The 18,954-nt window shown below is 47.0% G+C and overlaps 1 protein-coding gene across 1 annotated transcript in view; it reads right to left on the bottom strand.

The window, feature by feature from the left end:
* Positions 1-18,954, bottom strand: part of LOC110487959 (endoplasmic reticulum-Golgi intermediate compartment protein 1) — a 44,206-nt gene that overhangs the window by 3,311 nt on the left and 21,941 nt on the right. The window contains exons 4-9 of the mRNA XM_036943561.2: positions 15,571-15,665; positions 9,317-9,441; positions 7,455-7,559; positions 6,139-6,199; positions 5,816-5,916; positions 653-775 (exon numbers count right to left, since the gene is read on the bottom strand). Coding sequence (XP_036799456.1) covers positions 653-775; positions 5,816-5,916; positions 6,139-6,199; positions 7,455-7,559; positions 9,317-9,441; positions 15,571-15,665 — 610 coding nt within the window. The remainder of the gene's footprint in view (positions 1-652; positions 776-5,815; positions 5,917-6,138; positions 6,200-7,454; positions 7,560-9,316; positions 9,442-15,570; positions 15,666-18,954) is intronic.

Raw genomic sequence — 18,954 nt, forward strand, 5'->3', positions numbered from 1 at the left:
TGAATCTAGGGTTAGGGTTGTAGTTGAGGGTTAGGGTTGTAGTTGAATCTAGGGTTAGGGTTGAATCTAGGGTTGTGGTTGAGGTTAGGGTTAGGGTTGTAGTTGAATCTAGGGTTAGGGTTGTTGTTGAGGCTAGGGTTAGGGTTGTAGTTGAATCTAGGGTTGTAGTTGAGGCTAGGGTAAGGGGTTAGGGTTAGGGTAACATACCGTAGTTATGAACCGGTAGAGGGGTTAGGGGTTAGGGTAACATACCGTAGTTATGAACCGGTAGAGGGGTTAGGGGTTAGCGGTTAGGGTAACATACCGTAGTTATGAACAGGTAGAGGGGTTAGGGGTTAGCGGTTAGGGTAACATACCGTAGTTATGAACCGGTATAGGGGTTAGGGGTTAGCGGTTAGGGTAACATACCGTAGTTATGAACCGGTAGAGGGGTTAGGGGTTAGCGGTTAGGGTAACATACCGTAGTTATGAACCGGGTTAGGGGTTAGGGGTTAGGGTAACATACCGTAGTTATGAACCGGTAGAGGGGTTAGGGGTTAGCGGTTAGGGTTAGGGTAACATACCGTAGTTATGAACCGGTAGAGGGGTTAGCGGTTAGGGTTAGGGTAACATACCGTAGTTATGAACCGGTAGAGAGGTTAGGGTAACTTACCGTAGTTATGAACCGGTAGAGGGGTTGTCTCTTCTCTGTGTACTTGACTGTGATTGGACTGAGGTCATAGCGGTACCAGATAGCTGGGATAATCCTTCCTGTGTGGCTATAGGCTACGTACTCCTGTAGGGGCGGGACAAAGAGACATAACATATTTTTATAATATGTCATGTTATTATTGGCTGTGTACTGCTGCAGGGGCGGGACAAAGAGACATGTCATATTATTGGCTGTGTACTGCTGCAGGGGCGGGACAAAGAGACATAACATTATAATATGTCATATTATTGGCTGTGTACTGCTGCAGGGGCGGGATAAAGAGACATAACATTATAATATGTCATATTATTGGCTGTGTACTGCTGCAGGGGTGGGACAACGAGACATAACATTATAATATGTCATATTATTGGCTGTGTACTGCTGCAGGGGCGGGACAAAGAGACATTATAATATGTCATATTATTGGCTGTGTACTGCCAATGTGGAGGCTATATACAGGGGGTGCCAGTACAGAGTCAATGTGGAGGCTATATACAGGGTATTACGGTAGAGTCAATGTGGAGGCTATATACAGGGTATTACGGTACAGAGTCAATGTGGAGGCTTTATACAGGGTGTTACGGTACAGAGTCAATGTGGAGGCTATATACAGGGTGTTCACTGTACAGAGTCTATGTGGAGGCTATATACAGGGTATTACGGTACTGAGTCAATGTGAAGGCTATATACAGGGGGTACCAGTACAGAGTCAATGTGGAGGCTATATACAGGGGGTACCAGTACAGAGTCAATGTGGAGGCTATATACAGGGGGTACCGTTACAGAGTCAATGTGGAGGCTATATACAAGGGGTACCGTTACAGAGTCAATGTGGAGGCTATATACAGGGGGTACAGAGTCAATGTGGAGGCTATATACAGGGGGTACAGAGTCAATGTGGAGGCTATATACAGGGGGTACCGGTACAGAGTCAATGTGGGGGCTATATACAGGGGGTACCGGTACAAAGTCAATGTGGAGGCTATATACAGGGGGTACCGGTACAGAGTCAATGTGGAGGCTATATACAGGGTGTTATGGTACAGAGTCAATGTGGAGACTATATACAGGGGGTACCGGTACAGAGTCAAAGTGGAGGCTATATACATATACAGGGGGTACCAGTACAGAGTCAATGTGGAGGCTATATATAGGGGTTACCAGTACTGACTCAAAGTGGAGGCTATTTACAGGGGGTACCGGTACAGAGTCAATGTGGAGGCTATATACAGGGGGTACCGGTACAGAGTCAATGTGGAGGCTATATATAGGGGGGTACCGGTACAGAGTCAGTGTGCAGGGGTACAGGTTAGTCGAGGTAATTGTACAGGTAGGTAGAGGTAAAGTGACTTTGTGTGGGGTCAATGTAATAGGCCAGTGGCCATTTGATTAACTGTTCAGCTCATATGGCTTGGGGGTAGAAGCTGTTAAGGAGCCTTTTGGTCCTAGACTTGGCGCTCCGGTACCGCTTGCTGTGCGGTAGCAGAGAAAGCAGTCTATGACTTGGGTGACTGGAGTATGACAATTTTTAGGGCCCTCTGACAGTGCCTGGTATAGAGGTCCCAGATGGCAGGAAGCTTGGCCCCAGTGATGTACTGGGCCATACGCACTACCCTCTGTAGTGACAAATGCCGAGCATTTGCCGGTCAGGATGCTCTCGATGGTGCAGCTGCTGAACCTTTTGAGGATCTGGGGACCAATGTGAAATCTTTTGTCTCCTGGGGTGGAAAAGGTGTTGTCGTGCCCTCTTCACAACTGTCTTAGTGTGTTTGGACCATGTTAGTTTTTTGGTGATGTGGACACCAAGGAACTTGAAGCTCTCAACCTGCTCCACTGCAGCCCCATCGATGAGAATGGGTGCGTGCTCAACCCTCCTTTTCCTGTAGTCCACAATCAGCTCCTTTGTCTTGCTCACATTGAGGAGAGGTTGTTTCCTGGAATCACACTGCCAGGCTGTCTCATCATTGGCGGTGATCAGGCCTACCCCAGTTGTGTCATCAGCAAACTTAATGATGGTGTTGGAGTCGTGTTTGGCCACACAGTCGTGGGTGAACAGGGAGTACAGGAGGGGTCTAAGTACACACCCCTGAGAGACCCCAGTATTGAGGATCAGCGTGGCAGACGTGTCGTTGCCTACCCTTAGCACCTGGGGGCGACCCGTCAGGAAGTCCAGGATCCAGTTGCAGAGGGAGGTGTTTAGTCCCAGGGTCCATAGCTTAAATCGATGAGCTTTGTGGGCACCATGGTGTTGAGCTGGAGTCAATGAACAGTATTCTCACATACCGAGCCAGTCAAAAGTTTGAACTAATTCAAGGGTTTTTCTTCATTTTTATTATGCCTCTCCTGGCACAAAAATCCAAGCAAGCTCGGCTTTGTTTTGATGGTTTATGACCATCCATCTTCCTCTTGATCACATTCCAGAGGTTTTCAATGGGGTTCAGGTCTGGAGATTGGGCTGGCCATGACAGGGTCTTGATCTGGTGGTTCTCCATCCACACCTTGAATGACCTGGCTGTGTCGCATGGAGCATTGTCCTGCTGGAGAAACCAATCGTCAGAGTTGGGGAACATTGTCAGAGCAGAAGGAAGCAAGTTTTCTTCCAGGACAACCTTGTACGTGGCTTGATTCATGCGTCCTTCACAAAGACATATCTGCCCGATTCCAGCCGTGCTGAAGCACCCCCAGATCATCGCTGATCCTCCTCCAAACTTCACAGCGAGAAACTGTGGCTTGTAGGCCTCTCCAAGTCTGGCACCCAGTCTGAAATTTGGTGCAGGTGAATGGGGGCTGACCCAGGACCTATTCCCTCACCTGAGCCAATCACAGCTCTCCTGATGGGAGGCCTTACCTCTTCCTGTCCAGGACTATAAACTAAATGTGTGAACACCACTCCTTGTATAACGACAAAGGACTACCGCCCGCGGGGATCTTGAGATACTGGACTTCTGACTGCTTTGCTCTGGACCTTGTTGACTACAGTATACTGGCAGGGGTAGGGTTATAGTCCATACCTTGTTGACTACAGTATACTGGCAAGGTTAGGGTTCTAGTCCATACCTCGTTGACTACAGTATTCTGGTAGGGTTCTAGTCCATACCTTGTTGACTACAGTATACTGGCAGGGATAGGGTTCTAGTCCATACCTTGTTGACTACAGTATACTGGCAGGGGTAGGGTTCTAGTCCATACCTCGTTGACTACAGTATACTGGCAGGGGTAGGGTTCTAGTCCATACCTTGTTGACTACAGTATTCTGGCAGGGTTCTAGTCCATACCTCGTTGACTACAGTATTCTGGTAGGGTTCTAGTCCATACCTCGTTGACTACAGTATTCTGGTAGGGTTCTAGTCCATACCTCGTTGGCTACTGTGTACTGGTAGGGTTCTAGTCCATACCTTGTTGACTATAGTATTCTGGTAGGGTTCTAGTCCATACCTTGTTTACTACAGTATTGTGGTAGGGTTCTAGTCCATACCTTGTTGACTACAGTATACTGGCAGGGGTAGGGTTCTAGGCCATACCTCGTTGACTACAGTATTCTGGTAGGGTTCTAGTCCATACCTCGTTGACTACAGTATTCTGGTAGGGTTCTAGTCCATACCTCGTTGACTACAGTATTCTGGTAGGGTTCTAGTCCATACCTCGTTGGCTACTGTGTACTGGTAGGGTTCTAGTCCATACCTTGTTGGCTACAGTATTCTGGTAGGGTTCTAGTCCATACCTTGTTGGCTAATGTGTACTGGTAGGGTTCTAGTCCATACCTCGTTGGCTACTGTGTACTGGTAGGTTTCTAGTCCATACCTTGTTGACTACAGTATTCTGGTAGGGTTCTAGTCCATGCCTTGTTGACTACAGTATTCTGGTAGGGTTCTAGTCCATACCTTGTTGACTACAGTATTCTGGTAGGGTTCTAGTCCATACCTCGTTGACTACAGTATTCTGGTAGGGTTCTAGTCCATACCTTGTTGACTACAGTATTCTGGTAGGGTTCTAGTCCATACCTCGTTGACTACAGTATTCTGGTAGGGTTCTAGTCCATACCTCGTTGACTACAGTATTCTGGTAGGGTTCTAGTCCATACCTCGTTGACTACAGTATTCTGGTAGGGTTCTAGTCCATACCTTGTTGGCTACAGTATTCTGGTAGGGTTCTAGTCAATACCTTGTTGACTACAGTATTCTGGTAGGGTTCTAGTCCATGCCTTGTTGACTACAGTATTCTGGTAGGGTTCTAGTCCATACCTTGTTGACTACAGTATTCTGGTAGGGTTCTAGTCCATACCTCGTTGACTACAGTATTCTGGTAGGGTTCTAGTCCATACCTCGTTGGCTACTGTGTACTGGTAGGGTTCTAGTCCATACCTCGTTGGCTACTGTGTACTGGTAGGGTTCTAGTCCATACCTCATTGGCTACTGTGTACTGGTAGGGTTCTAGTCCATACCTTGTTGGCTACAGTATTCTGGTAGGGTTCTAGTCCATACCTTGTTGGCTAATGTGTACTGGTAGGGTTCTAGTCCATACCTTGTTGACTACAGTATTCTGGTAGGGTTCTAGTCCATACCTTGTTGACTACAGTATTCTGGTAGGGTTCTAGTCCATACCTCATTGGCTACTGTGTACTGGTAGGGTTCTAGTCCATACCTTGTTGACTACAGTATTCTGGTAGGGTTCTAGTCCATGCCTTGTTGACTACAGTATTCTGGTAGGGTTCTCGTCCATACCTTGTTGACTACAGTATTCTGGTAGGGTTCTAGTCCATACCTCGTTGACTACAGTATTCTGGTAGGGTTCTAGTCCATACCTCATTGGCTACTGTGTACTGGTAGGGTTCTAGTCCATACCTCGTTGGCTACTGTGTACTGGTAGGGTTCTAGTCCATACCTTGTTGGCTACAGTATTCTGGTAGGGTTCTAGTCCATACCTTGTTGGCTACTGTGTACTGGTAGGGTTCTAGTCCATACCTTGTTGACTACAGTATTCTGGTAGGGTTCTAGTCCATACCTTGTTGACTACAGTATTCTGGTAGGGTTCTAGTCCATACCTTGTTGGCTACTGTGTACTGGTAGGGTTCTAGTCCATACCTCGTTGGCTACTGTGTACTGGTAGGGTTCTAGTCCATACCTTGTTGGCTACTGTGTACTGGTAGGAGAACCTCTGTTTTCCACTCAGGTCTTCATAGACTGTTGGGACAATCTTTAGGATGTAGTCATGAGATGCCAGAGCTGCAAGGGAACACAAGTTAACTTTTATAACAGGAATAAAATAGTATAGTTATTTTTAATGAGAGACTGCTAGAATAGGCGTTGTTCTAGTAACCATAGTAACCCTTTTGGATTCCCATGAGAGGAACGTTTCCATGTCTTAGTCCTTCTGCTCTGTAGGGGTCTCTCACACACCTCTCATACACAGGCAACAGACAGAGAGATAAACAGATCTCTACGTACGGTTGGAGACCAGCCTGTCAGCTCCTCCCAACGCATTAAAGGCTCCTTGGACATTCTGCACCTGTAGCGAGACAGAGACGAGACAGACAGGAGACGAGACAGACAGAGACGAGACGAGACAGACAGACAGAGACGAGACAGACAGACAGAGACGAGACAGACAGACAGAGACGAGACAGACAGAGACGAGACAGACAGACAGACAGGAGACGAGACAGACAGAGACGAGACAGACAGACAGGAGCCAAGACAGACAGAACCAAGACAGACAGACAGACAGGAGCCGAGACAGACAGACAGGAGCCGAGACAGACAGACAGGAGCCGAGACAGACAGACAGACAGACGCCGAGAGAGACATACAGACAGGAGCCGAGACAGACATACAGACAGGAGCCGAGACAGACAGACAGAGAGAGACGAGACAGACAGGAGACGAGACAGAGACGAGACAGACAGGAGACGAGACAGAGACGAGACAGACAGGAGACGAGACAGACAGAGACAGACAGAGACAGACAGAGACGAGACAGACAGAGACGAGACGAGACAGACAGACAGGAGACGAGACAGACAGAGACGAGACAGACAGACAGGAGCCGAGACAGACAGACAGGAGCCGAGACAGACAGACAGACAGACAGGAGCCGAGACAGACAGACAGACAGGAGCCGAGACAGACAGACAGACAGGAGCCGAGACAGACAGACAGGAGCCGAGACAGACAGACAGACAGGAGCCGAGACAGACAGGAGCCGAGACAGACAGACAGACAGGAGCCGAGACAGACAGACAGACAGACAGATAGGAGCCGAGACAGACAGACAGACAGACAGATAGGAGCCGAGACAGACAGATAGGAGCCGAGACAGACAGACAGACCAGAGCCGATACAGACAGGAGCCGATACAGACAGACAGGAGCCGAGACAGACCCAAGACAGACCCAAGACAGACCCAAGACAGACACAGACAGAGAGGTATTTAGGAGGATCTTACATATTATCTTACTCTCCATTGTGTGTGTGCCCATGTGCACAACGTGTCAGTACGCAGGATGATGTTGGATAAGATAGAGAGGGTGTCTATAGAAGTGTCCTGACCTGTAGTTTCAGATAGAGAGGGTGTCTATAAAAGTGTCCTGACCTGTAGTTTCAGATAGAGAGGGTGTCTATAGAAGTGTCCTGACCTGTAGTTTCAGATAGAGAGGGTGTCTATAGAAGTATCCTGACCTGTAGTTTCAGATAGAGAGGGTGTCTATAGAAGTGTCCTGACCTGTAGTTTCAGATAGAGAGGGTGTCTATAGAAGTGTCCTGACCTGTAGTTTCTCCCCGAAAGCCAGTTTGTGTATGACGTGTGTCATGTCAGGGCTCTGGGGCTGGGCTGTGGCGCTATGGGTCGACACGTGGAAGTTACCCGGTACCTAGAGAGAGGCCACACAGATATTACCATACAGAGACAATATCACCATACAGAGACAATATCACCATACAGAGACAATATCACCACACAGAGACAATATCACCACACAGAGACAATATCACCACACAGAGACAATATCACCACACAGAGACAATATCACCACACAGAGACAATATCCCCACACAGAGACAATATCACCACACAGAGACAATATCACCACACAGAGACAATATCACCACACAGAGACAATATCACCACACAGAGACAATATCACCACACGGAGACAATATCACCATACAGAGACAATATCACCATACAGAGACAATATCACCATACAGAGACAATATCACCATACAGAGACAATATCACCATACAGAGACAATATGGTTGTCTGTGTAGTGGGGGTCAGAGGTCCGTGTAGTGGGGGTCAGGGGTCCGTGTAGTGGGGGTCAGGGGTCCGTGTAGTGGGGGTCAGGGGTCCGTGTAGTGGGGGTCAGGGGTCCGTGTAGTGGGGGTCAGGGGTCCGTGTAGTGGGGGTCAGGGGTCCGTGTAGTGGGGGTCAGGGGTCCGTGTAGTGGGGGTCAGGGGTCCGTGTAGTGGGGGTCAGGGGTCCGTGTAGTGGGGGTCAGGGGTCCGTGTAGTGGGGGTCAGGGGTCCGTGTAGTGGGGGTCAGGGGTCCGTGTAGTGGGGGTCAGGGGTCCGTGTAGTGGGGGTCAGGGGTCCGTGTAGTGGGGGTCAGGGGTCCGTGTAGTGGGGGTCAAAGGTCTGTGTAGTGAGGGTCAGAGGTCTGTGTAGTGGGGGTCAGAGGTCTGTGTAGTGGGGGTCAGAGGTCTGTGTAGTGGGGGTCAGAGGTCTGTGTAGTGGGGGTCAGAGGTCTGTGTAGTGAGGGTCAGAGGTCTGTGTAGTGAGGGTCAGAGGTCTGTGTAGTGGGGGTCAGAGGTCTGTGTAGTGGGGGTCAGAGGTCTGTGTAGTGGGGGTCAGAGGTCTGTGTAGTGGGGGTCAGAGGTCTGTGTAGTGGGGGTCAGATGTCTGTGTAGTGGGGGTCAGGGGTCTGTGTAGTGGGGGTCAGGGGTCTGTGTAGTGGGGGTCAGAGGTCTGTGTAGTGGGGGTCAGAGGTCTGTGTAGTGGGGGTCAGGGGTCTGTGTAGTGGGGGTCAGATGTCTGTGTAGTGGGGGTCAGGGGTCTGTGTAGTGGGGGTCAGGGGTCTGTGTAGTGGGGGTCAGGGGTCTGTGTAGTGGGGGTCAGGGGTCTGTGTAGTGGGGGTCAGGGGTCTGTGTAGTGGGGGTCAGGGGTCTGTGTAGTGGGGGTCAGGGGTCTGTGTAGTGGGGGTCAGAGGTCTGTGTAGTGGGGGTCAGGGGTCTGTGTAGTGGGGGTCAGGGGTCTGTGTAGTGGGGGTCAGGGGTCTGTGTAGTGGGGGTCAGAGGTCTGTGTAGTGGGGGTCAGAGGTCTGTGTAGTGGGGGTCAGGGGTCTGTGTAGTGGGGGTCAGAGGTCTGTGTAGTGGGGGTCAGAGGTCTGTGTAGTGGGGGTCAGAGGTCTGTGTAGTGGGGGTCAGAGGTCTGTGTAGTGGGGGTCAGAGGTCTGTGTAGTGGGGGTCAGAGGTCTGTGTAGTGGGGGTCAGAGGTCTGTGTAGTGGGGGTCAGAGGTCTGTGTAGTGGGGGTCAGAGGTCTGTGTAGTGGGGGTCAGAGGTCTGTGTAGTGGGGGTCAGAGGTCTGTGTAGTGGGGGTCAGAGGTCTGTGTAGTGGGGGTCAGAGGTTACTTTGTTAATAGTGAACTCTCCCTCGAAGCGACAGCCATGTCCGTGGTTGAGAGGAACCTTCATGGAGTTGTCTATGTGCCCCACCTCATGACGACCCATCTCATCCTGGATATCAAGACCCACCACTGGGGGGGGGGGGGGGGGGGGGGGGGGGGGAGAGGACAACGGTGGTCAGATCATTTCTGTTGGGTACCGGCCTAGTCACAGTACAGTACATAGCAACACTACCTCTCTTTCTCCTTCTCAGTCCTGCTAGGTCTGATCTCTCCTGGCACATAGGCAGACAGGACCCTATTTAAGGACACCCTCTATCAGGTGAAGGACCCACACACACAGAGACAGAGAGAGAGAAGCAACAGGCCTAACCCCCACTTTTACACCCCACCAGGCCCCATCCTGCGACCTACGAGGTATGTATCAGGTGCTCAACATGCTCTGCTCATACCTACTGTGATGGTCTGGGCCTAAACCACACAAAAACAACACTAGACAACACTAGACACTAAACAACACTAGACACTAAACAACACTAGACACTAAACAACACTAGACACTATGGAACACAAAGCTTTTACTATCTCATCCTCGAATATACAAGGTCAGAGGTCATCTGCCTTTGGCCTAAAGAGCAGGAACCCAGACTTACAGAAATACAGAAATGGTCATCCTACAAGAAACAAGGAGATGGACCCACTGGTTGTCCTCTAGGTTACAGAGAGCTGGTAGTCCCATCCACCACACTACCAGGTGTGAAACAGGGAAGAGACTCAAGAGATATGCTAATTTGGTGTAGAGCAGACCTAACTCACTCTATTAAATTAGTCAAAACAGGAACATTTTATATCAGTCTAGAAATTAATAACAAAATAATAACTGAGAAAAATGCTTAATTCAGTTGAAGTCTGAAGTTTACGTCCACTTAGGTTGGAGACATTAAAACTTGTTTTTCAACCACTCCACACATTTCTTGTTGACAAACTAGTTTTGGCAAGTCGGTTAGGACATCTACTTTGTGCATGACACAAGTCATTTTTCCAACAATATATCATTTAGACAGATTATTCCACTTATAATTCACAGTATCACAATTCCAGTGGGTCAGAAAGTTTACATACACTAAGTTGACTGTGCCTTTAAACAGCTTGGAAAATTCCACAAAATGATGTCATGGCTTTTGAAGCTTCTGATAGGTTAATTGACATAATTTGAGTCAATTGGAGGTGTACCTGTGGATGTATTTCAAACTGTATTTTAAACTTAGTTCCTCTTTGCTTGACATCATGGGGAAATTAAAAGAAATCAGCCAAGATCTCAGAAAAAAAATTGTAGACCTCCACAAGTCTGGTTCATCCTTGGGAGGAATTTCCAAATGCCTGAAGGTACCACGTTCATCTGTACAAACAATAGTACACAAGTATAAACACCATGGGACCACGCAGCCGTCACGATGTTGGAACATTGCTGCTATAACAGCCTCCACTCTTCTGGGAAGGTTTTCCACTAGATGTTGGAACATTGCTGCTATAACAGCCTCCAATCTTCTGGGAAGGCTTTCCACTAGATGTTGGAACATAGCTGCTATAACAGCCTCCACTCTTCTGGGAAGGCTTTCCACTAGATGTTGGAACATTGCTGCTATAACAGCCTCCACTCTTCTGGGAAGGCTTTCCACTAGATGTTGGAACATTGCTGCTATAACAGCCTCCACTCTTCTGGGAAGGCTTTCCACTAGATGTTGGAACATTGCTGCTATAACAGCCTCCACTCTTCTGGGAAGGCTTTCCACTAGATGTTGGAACATTGCTGTGGGGACTTGCTTCCATTCAGCCACGAGTATTAATGAGGTTGGACGATTCGGCCTGGCTCGCAGTCGGCGTTCCAATTCATCCCAAAGGTGTTTGATGGTGTTGAGGTCAGGGCTCTGCAGGTCAGTCAAGTTCTTCCACACCAATCTCGACAAACCATCTTTGTATGGACCTCGCTTTGTGCACGGGGGCATTGTCATGCTGAAACAGGAAAGGGCCTTCCCCAAACTGATGCCACAAAGTTGGAAGCACAGAATCGTCTAGAATGTCATTGTGTGCTGTAGCATTAAGATTTCCCTTCACTGGAACTAAGGGGCCCGAACCATGAAAAACAGCCCCAGACCATTTTTCCTCCTCCACCAAACTTTACAGTTGGCACTATGCATTGGGGCAGGTAATGTTCTCCTGGCATCCTCCAAACCCAGATTCGTCCATCCGACTGCCAGATGGTGAAGCGTGATTCATCACTCCAGCCGACGCATGGTGATCTTAGACTTGTGCGATGAAAACACATTTCATGAAGCTCCCGACAAACAGTTATTGTGCTGACGATGCTTCCAGAGGCAGTTTGCTGGGTCCTGATGATTTTTACGTGCAATGTGCTTCAGCACTCGGTGGTCCCGTTCTGTGAGCTTGTGTGGCCTACCACTTTATGGCTGAGATGTTGTTGCTCCTAGATGTTTCCACTTCACCATAACAGCCCTTATAGTTGACTGGGGGCAGCTCTAGCAGGTCAGAAATTTGAAATTTGACAAACTGACTTGTTGGAAAGGTGGCATCCTATGACCAGGTGCCACATTGAATGTCACTGACTTCTTCAGTAAGGCCTTTCTACTGTCAATGTTTGTCTATGGAGATTGCATGGCTGTGTGCTCGATTTTATACACCGGTGTGTGGCTGAAATATCTTAATCCACTAATTTGAAGGGATGTCCACATACTTTTGTCTATGTAGTCTATTTCCGAGAGATTATGCAAACCCACAAAGAATTCTAAAACAAATCCAATCTTGATAAACTCCCACGTCTATTAGGCAAAAAAAAAAAATCCCTTTTGTACTTTAACTATTTGCACATCGTTACGACACTATATGTATATAGTCATAATATGACATTAGAAATGTCTTTATTCTTTTGAAACTTCTGTGAGTGTAATGTTTACTGATCATTTATATTGTTTATTTCACTTTTGTTTATTATCTACTTCACTTGCTTTGGCAATGTTAATGTATGTTTCCCATGTCAATAAAGCCCTTAAATAAAATTGAGTGAGAGGGAGACAGAGCGAGAGACAGAGAGGGAGACAGACCGAGAGACAGAGAGGGAGACAGACCGAGAGACAGAGACAGACCGAGAGACAGAGAGAGAGATGTCTATCCACATGCAGAGCCACCTTCCACTTCTGGTAATTGAGACGACAAGTTTAGACTCATCAGCTCCAACAACGTACGGTCAAAGGCAGGGTGGGTATAGATATAGATAGATATAGATATAGATAGATAGAGGGTATAGATAGATAGATAGATATAGATAGTGGGTATAGATAGTGGGTATAGATAGATATAGATAGTGGGTATAGATAGATAGATAGATATAGATAGTGGGTATAGATAGATATAGATAGTGGGTATAGATGTTGGTAAGCTAGAAGCCTGGAGAAAAGATAACCCTCTCCATTTCAGATATATAAATACACATTTAAAAGAAGGCTAGAGAGAATGATCTGAATCCTTCATATCTCCTTTTAGATGTAGATGTTGGTCAGGGCTGGAGGACAAGTCAGCCTTTTCAATACACATTTAAGTAAGTAGAGAATGACGTAATTTAGAGAGAGACACATGGCCAGAAGCCTGGAGGAGAACAGTCATTTAATTCTACTTCAGTCTTAATATTACACAACGTTACAAAACGGAGAGGAGGGGATACATATTGAATACACATTTATAGAAGGAAGACAGTGTCATGCCATGGTTCTCTTTTTTTAGACTCTAAACAATTCCTTTCGTAAGGCCCCTCAGAGGAAAACGGTGAGGGGAATTATATTCATCATGTGTTATTGCATCAAGTCAAAAGATCAAGGCTTTGCTTGTTAAAGTGTCTGTAAAAGGTCATTCCAGGGAGGGAGGAGGGACCCTGGAAGAGCCGTGAAACTGAAGAAATATGTCATAGTGAGTAAACAGATAGACATTATCTCTCTCTCTCTCTCTCCGAGTGGGTTGAAACTGACATGTTTCATCATGGAACCGAAATTGATAAAATAACTAAATGTTACTCTGTGAGTCACGACTCAAGATGAAGAACATATTAGGTCATGGAGAAATGTGAGGAGAAACACACTGTTCATTTAATAGTGAGGTAGTATTGACGTCTCCGTACTGGCCGCGTCTCCGTACTGGCTTCGTCTCCGTACTGGCCGCGTCTCCGTACTGGCGGCGTACTGGCCATGTGATGGCCGCGTCTCCGTACTGGCCGCGTCTCCGTACTGGCGGCGTACTGGCCGCGTCTCCGTACTGGCCGCGTCTCCGTACTGGCCGCGTCTCCGTACTGGCCGCGTCTCCGTACTGGCCGCGTCTCCGTACTGGCCGCGTCTCCATACTGGCCGCGTCTCCATACTGGCCGCGTGATGGCCGCGTCTCCGTACTGGCTGCGTGATGGCCGCGTCTCCGTACTGGCTGCGTGATGGCCGCGTCTCCGTACTGGCTGCGTGATGGCCGCGTCTCCGTACTGGCTGCGTGATGGCCGCGTCTCCGTACTGGCCACGTCTCCGTACTGGCGGCATGATGGCCGCGTCTCCATACTCCCCGTGTCTCCATACTGGCCGCGTGATGAGACAGTCTCCTGGTCATTGTCCCTCTAGACAGTCTCCTGGTCTCCTGGTCATTGTCCCTCCAGAGACAGTCTCCTGGTCATTGTCCCTCCAGAGACAGTCTCCTGGTCTCCTGGTCATTGTCCCTCCAGAGACAGTCTCCTGGTCTCCTGGTCATTGTCCCTCCAGAGACGGTCTCCTAGTCATGTCTGATTTCCCATCAAAAGCTTTGGTCCATATCAATGGTCTCTGTTGTTTTGAGATTGGGGGGGGTGCAGTAGCCATGGTTGGTATTGTCGTGAGGTTTACGGTAAACTAAGATTTTCTTAGACAGCAGCACTAGAAGATTATAATTAGAAACACACTTTCTAATAATGGGATAGAGCCATCTAATACCAGTGGTTAATTAGAAGATATTTCCATGAGCGATATACTAAAAATGGGAGCCAGACACAGAACGAATTGGCTAAAACCTTGTAGATGTGTTAGTTAGAACGACGGGGGCAGTGCAGAGCAACGTGATAGAAAATCAATGGTATGTTAGTTAGAAGCTAAGATACTAGTGTATGATTTTTTTTAAATGGACAAAATAAAAAAGTGTTTTTCTTTTAAAAACGAGGACGTTTCTAATTGACCACAAACTTTTGAACGGTAGTGTATATATGCGGACACCTTTATATAGCTTATACTTATACTTATATACTTATATAGCCTGATGCCAGCGCTGGTGTAGACCTAAATCACCATCTACCACATCCGATGAGAAATAGGCCAAGCATGATCGCTACCTGAAGCAAGAGAAAACATTTAATGTAGCGAAAGATTATAGTGTCCCCTGGAAAAACACTGATCAACACTTTGGTTCCTACCCTGTCACAATAAGGCCTCCATAGAGATTCTAGTGGTACTCCTAAAACTCCTAATTTTATGAACGCCTCCCTGGCTTTTTAATTCGTTGTCATGTCAAAACTGTATTCAAAGTGCCCACTAGTACATTCTAACTATAGAATCATTCTATTTCCATGATTCCAACATTTCGTCCAAGTTAGTATTTTTTTGTTCGTTGTGCGTGACCTCAGGGTGGCAACACATTCATGGGGATTTCTCCATGCTGGTGGTTTTATACTATTCAAATCAAACTTCCACCAGACGTTGATCTCATTTCACATCCTTCCCACACCTCCGCGTAAGGCTGCACAACATGGGCAGAAATTAGAGGCCTGATTTGGAACAAAATGTTGCAATTTGACTAGGAATTTAGATGAAAACACATGGGTGGTCCCACGCCCCATTTACCTGCGGCCTCGCCAGGGTCATACAACAGGTCCTATTTAAAGTTAGTACTTTCAGACAGTAATACAGTATATAACAGTGGATACGTACGTATGTATGTATTAATAATGACCTCCTATATAAAGTTAGTACTTTCAGACAGTAATACAGTATATAACAGTGGATACGTACGTATGTATGTATTAATAATGACCTCCTATATAAAGTTAGTACTTTCAGACAGTAATACAGTATATAACAGTGGATACGTACGTATGTATGTATTAATAATGACCTCCTATATAAAGTTAGTACTTTCAGACAGGAATGCAGTACATAACAGTGGATATGAATGAATGCATAATATACTCACAATCACAGTGTAAGTTTGGCAAACTGATGTTCAAACTCACATCAATCTTCCCACCACTGTTCTTATCAGGGTCATCCACATACAGCTCGTTAACACTGGGGGGAGAGAGAGAGAGAGAGCGAGAGAGCGAGAGAGACAGAGAGAGCGAGAGAGACAGAGAGAGCGAGAGAGACAGAGAGAGCGAGAGAGACAGAGACAGAGACACACAAAGGGACAGACAGGGAGAAAGAGTGACAAAGGGACAGACAGAGAGAAAGAGAGACAAAGGGACAGAGAGAGAGACAAAGGGACAGAGAGAGAGAAAGAGACAGAGAGGGACAGACAGAGGGACAGACAGGTTAGATACACATGTGGATAATTTAAACAAGCATTCAAGTTATAGAACAAGGAGCATCTTTCAAGGAACCCACAAAGTGGGAGAGATGAACCATCTTCATTCGAGTACAGATAGAGATCCCTTTCAATGTTCTGATTCACCCCCAGCTGTCACAATGTACCCACAATGTTCCGATTCACCCCCAGCTGTCACAATGTACCCACAATGTTCCGATTCACCCCCAGCTGTCACAATGTACCCACAATGTTCCGATTCACCCCCAGCTGTCACAATGTACCCACAATGTCCTAATTCACCCCCAGCTGTCACAATGTACCCACAATGTTCCGATTCACCCCCAGCTGTCACAATGTACCCACAATGTCCTAATTCACCCCCAGCTGTCACAATGTACCCACAATGTTCTGATTCACCCCCAGCTGTCACAATGTACCCACAATGTCCTGATTCACCCCCAGCTGCCACAATGTTCTGATTCACCCCCAGCTGCCACAATGTACCCACAGTGTCCTGATTCACCCCCAGCTGCCACAATGTACCCACAATGTCCTGATTCACCCCCAGCTGCCACAATGTTCTGATTCACCCCCAGCTGTCACAATGTACCCACAATGTTCTGATTCACCCCCAGCTGTCACAATGTACCCACAATGTTCTGATTCACCCCCAGCTGTCACAATGTACCCACAATGTTCTGATTCACCCCCAGCTGTCACAATGTACCCACAATGTTCTGATTCACCCCAGCTGTCACAATGTACCCACAATGTTCTGATTCACCCCCAGCTGTCACAATGTACCCACAATGTCCTGATTCACCCCCAGCTGTCACAATGTACCCACAATGTTCTGATTCACCCCCAGCTGTCACAATGTACCCACAATGTTCTGATTCACCCCCAGCTGTCATAATGTACCCACAATGTTCTGATTCACCCCCAGCTGCCACAATGTACCCACAATGTTCTGATTCACCCCCAGCTGTCACAATGTACCCACAATGTTCTGATTCACCCCCAGCTGCCACAATGTACCCACAATGTTCCGATTCACCCCCAGCTGTCACAATGTACCCACAATGTTCTGATTCACCCCCAGCTGTCACAATGTACCCACAATGTTCTGATTCACCCCCAGCTGTCACAATGTCCTGATTCACCCCCAGCTGTCACAATGTTCCCACAATGTTCATATTCCTGCTAATTAAGATAAAAGTACATTGGTGCATCTTTGTCATCTAATTTCCTTTCTCTCCTCCCCCTGCCCTCCACCTCCCCCACAGCCCAGCACAGGAGAAGATGTACACCCCTTCCTCCCCCAATCTCAAGCTGCCTCATGCATAATATCCCATCAGAGAGATGTCTCCATGTTAGTTACGGCACCAGACGCGTCACAAAGCATCAGAATGAACACAAGACATCCTCATTCTTGATCAACACTCGTTATGTTTCTGTCTTTGTTACGTCTTTAAAAGAAAAGGAAATAATTCGATTTTGGGCATTTTTTACATTTCACGCGTGAAGCCCAGAGGGAGTGGATAGATGGTCCCGAACCAACACAGATTAGTCTAGCATTGTAAGGACAGATGATGTCCCTAATCAACATTGTAAAGGGTAAAACTCTTATGTCTATAATGTATTTTTGTTGTGTGTATGGACCCCAGGAAGATCAGCTGTCAACCAGCTGACGGCGATCCAAATACAGATATAGGAGGGGAGATGAAGTCTCCAGCTAATTGATTTGGAGTCAGATATGTTGGCGTCAACGTAATAGTAAAAGGGTTAGGAAAACCAAGTACAACTTCACCGTGGACTTCACATCTCCCTCACTAACCTTAAGCACCAGCTGTCAGAGCAGCTCACAGATCACTGCACCTGTACATAGCCCATCTGTAAATAGCCCATCTACCTCATCCCCATATTGTATGTATTTATCTTGCTCCTTTGCACCCCAGTTTCTCTACTTGCACATTCGTCTTCTGGACATCTATCACTCCAGTGTTTAAATGCTAAATTGTAATTACTTCGCCACTTCGGCCTATTTATTGCCTTTTTACCTTCTTACTTTGTTTATTCCATGTGTTGTCTGTGTCACACTGCTTTGCTTTATCTTGACCAGGTCGCAGTTGTTGAGAACAAGTTCTCATTTACTGGTCTACCTGGTTAAATAAAGGTGATCTGGTCTACCTGGTTAAATAAAGGTGATCTGGTCTACCCGGTTAAATAAAGGTGATCTGGTCTACCCGGTTAAATAAAGGTGATCTGGTCTACCTGGTTAAATAAAGGTGATCTGGTCCACCCGGTTAAATAAAGGTGATCTGGTCCACCCGGTTAAATAAAGGTGATCTGGTCCACCCGGTTAAATAAAGGTGATCTGGTCCACCCGGTTAAATAAAGGTGATCTGGTCCACCCGGTTAAATAAAGGTGATCTGGTCCACCCGGTTAAATAAAGGTGATCTGGTCCACCCGGTTAAATAAAGGTGATCTGGTCCACCCGGTTAAATAAAGGTGATCTGGTCAAACCGGTTAAATAAAGGTGATCTGGTCAAACCGGTTAAATAAAGGTGATCTGGTCCAACCGGTTAAATAAAGGAGATCTGGTCTACCCGGTTAAATAAAGGTGATCTGGCGTCTACCCGGTTAAATAAAGGTGATCTGGCGTCTACCCGGTTAAATAAAGGTGATCTGGTCTACCCGGTTAAATAAAGGTGATCTGGTCTACCTGGTTAAATAAAGGTGATCTGGTCTACCTGGTTAAATAAAGGTGATCTGGTCTACCTGGTTAAATAAAGGAGACCTGGTCTACCTGGTTAAATAAAGGAGATCTGGTCTACCTGGTTAAATAAAGGTGATCTGGTCTACCTGGTTAAATAAAGGTGATCTGGTCTACCTGGTTAAATAAAGGAGATCTGGTCTACCTGGTTAAATAAAGGTGATCTGGTCTACCTGGTTAAATAAAGGTGATCTGGTCTACCTGGTTAAATAAAGGTGATCTGGTCTACCTGGTTAAATAAAGGTGATCTGGTCTACCTGGTTAAATAAAGGTG

Source organism: Oncorhynchus mykiss, chromosome 14 (assembly GCF_057628025.1).
Source record: "Oncorhynchus mykiss isolate SJ-2025 chromosome 14, ASM5762802v1, whole genome shotgun sequence".
Taxonomy (NCBI): Eukaryota; Metazoa; Chordata; class Actinopteri; order Salmoniformes; family Salmonidae; genus Oncorhynchus; species Oncorhynchus mykiss.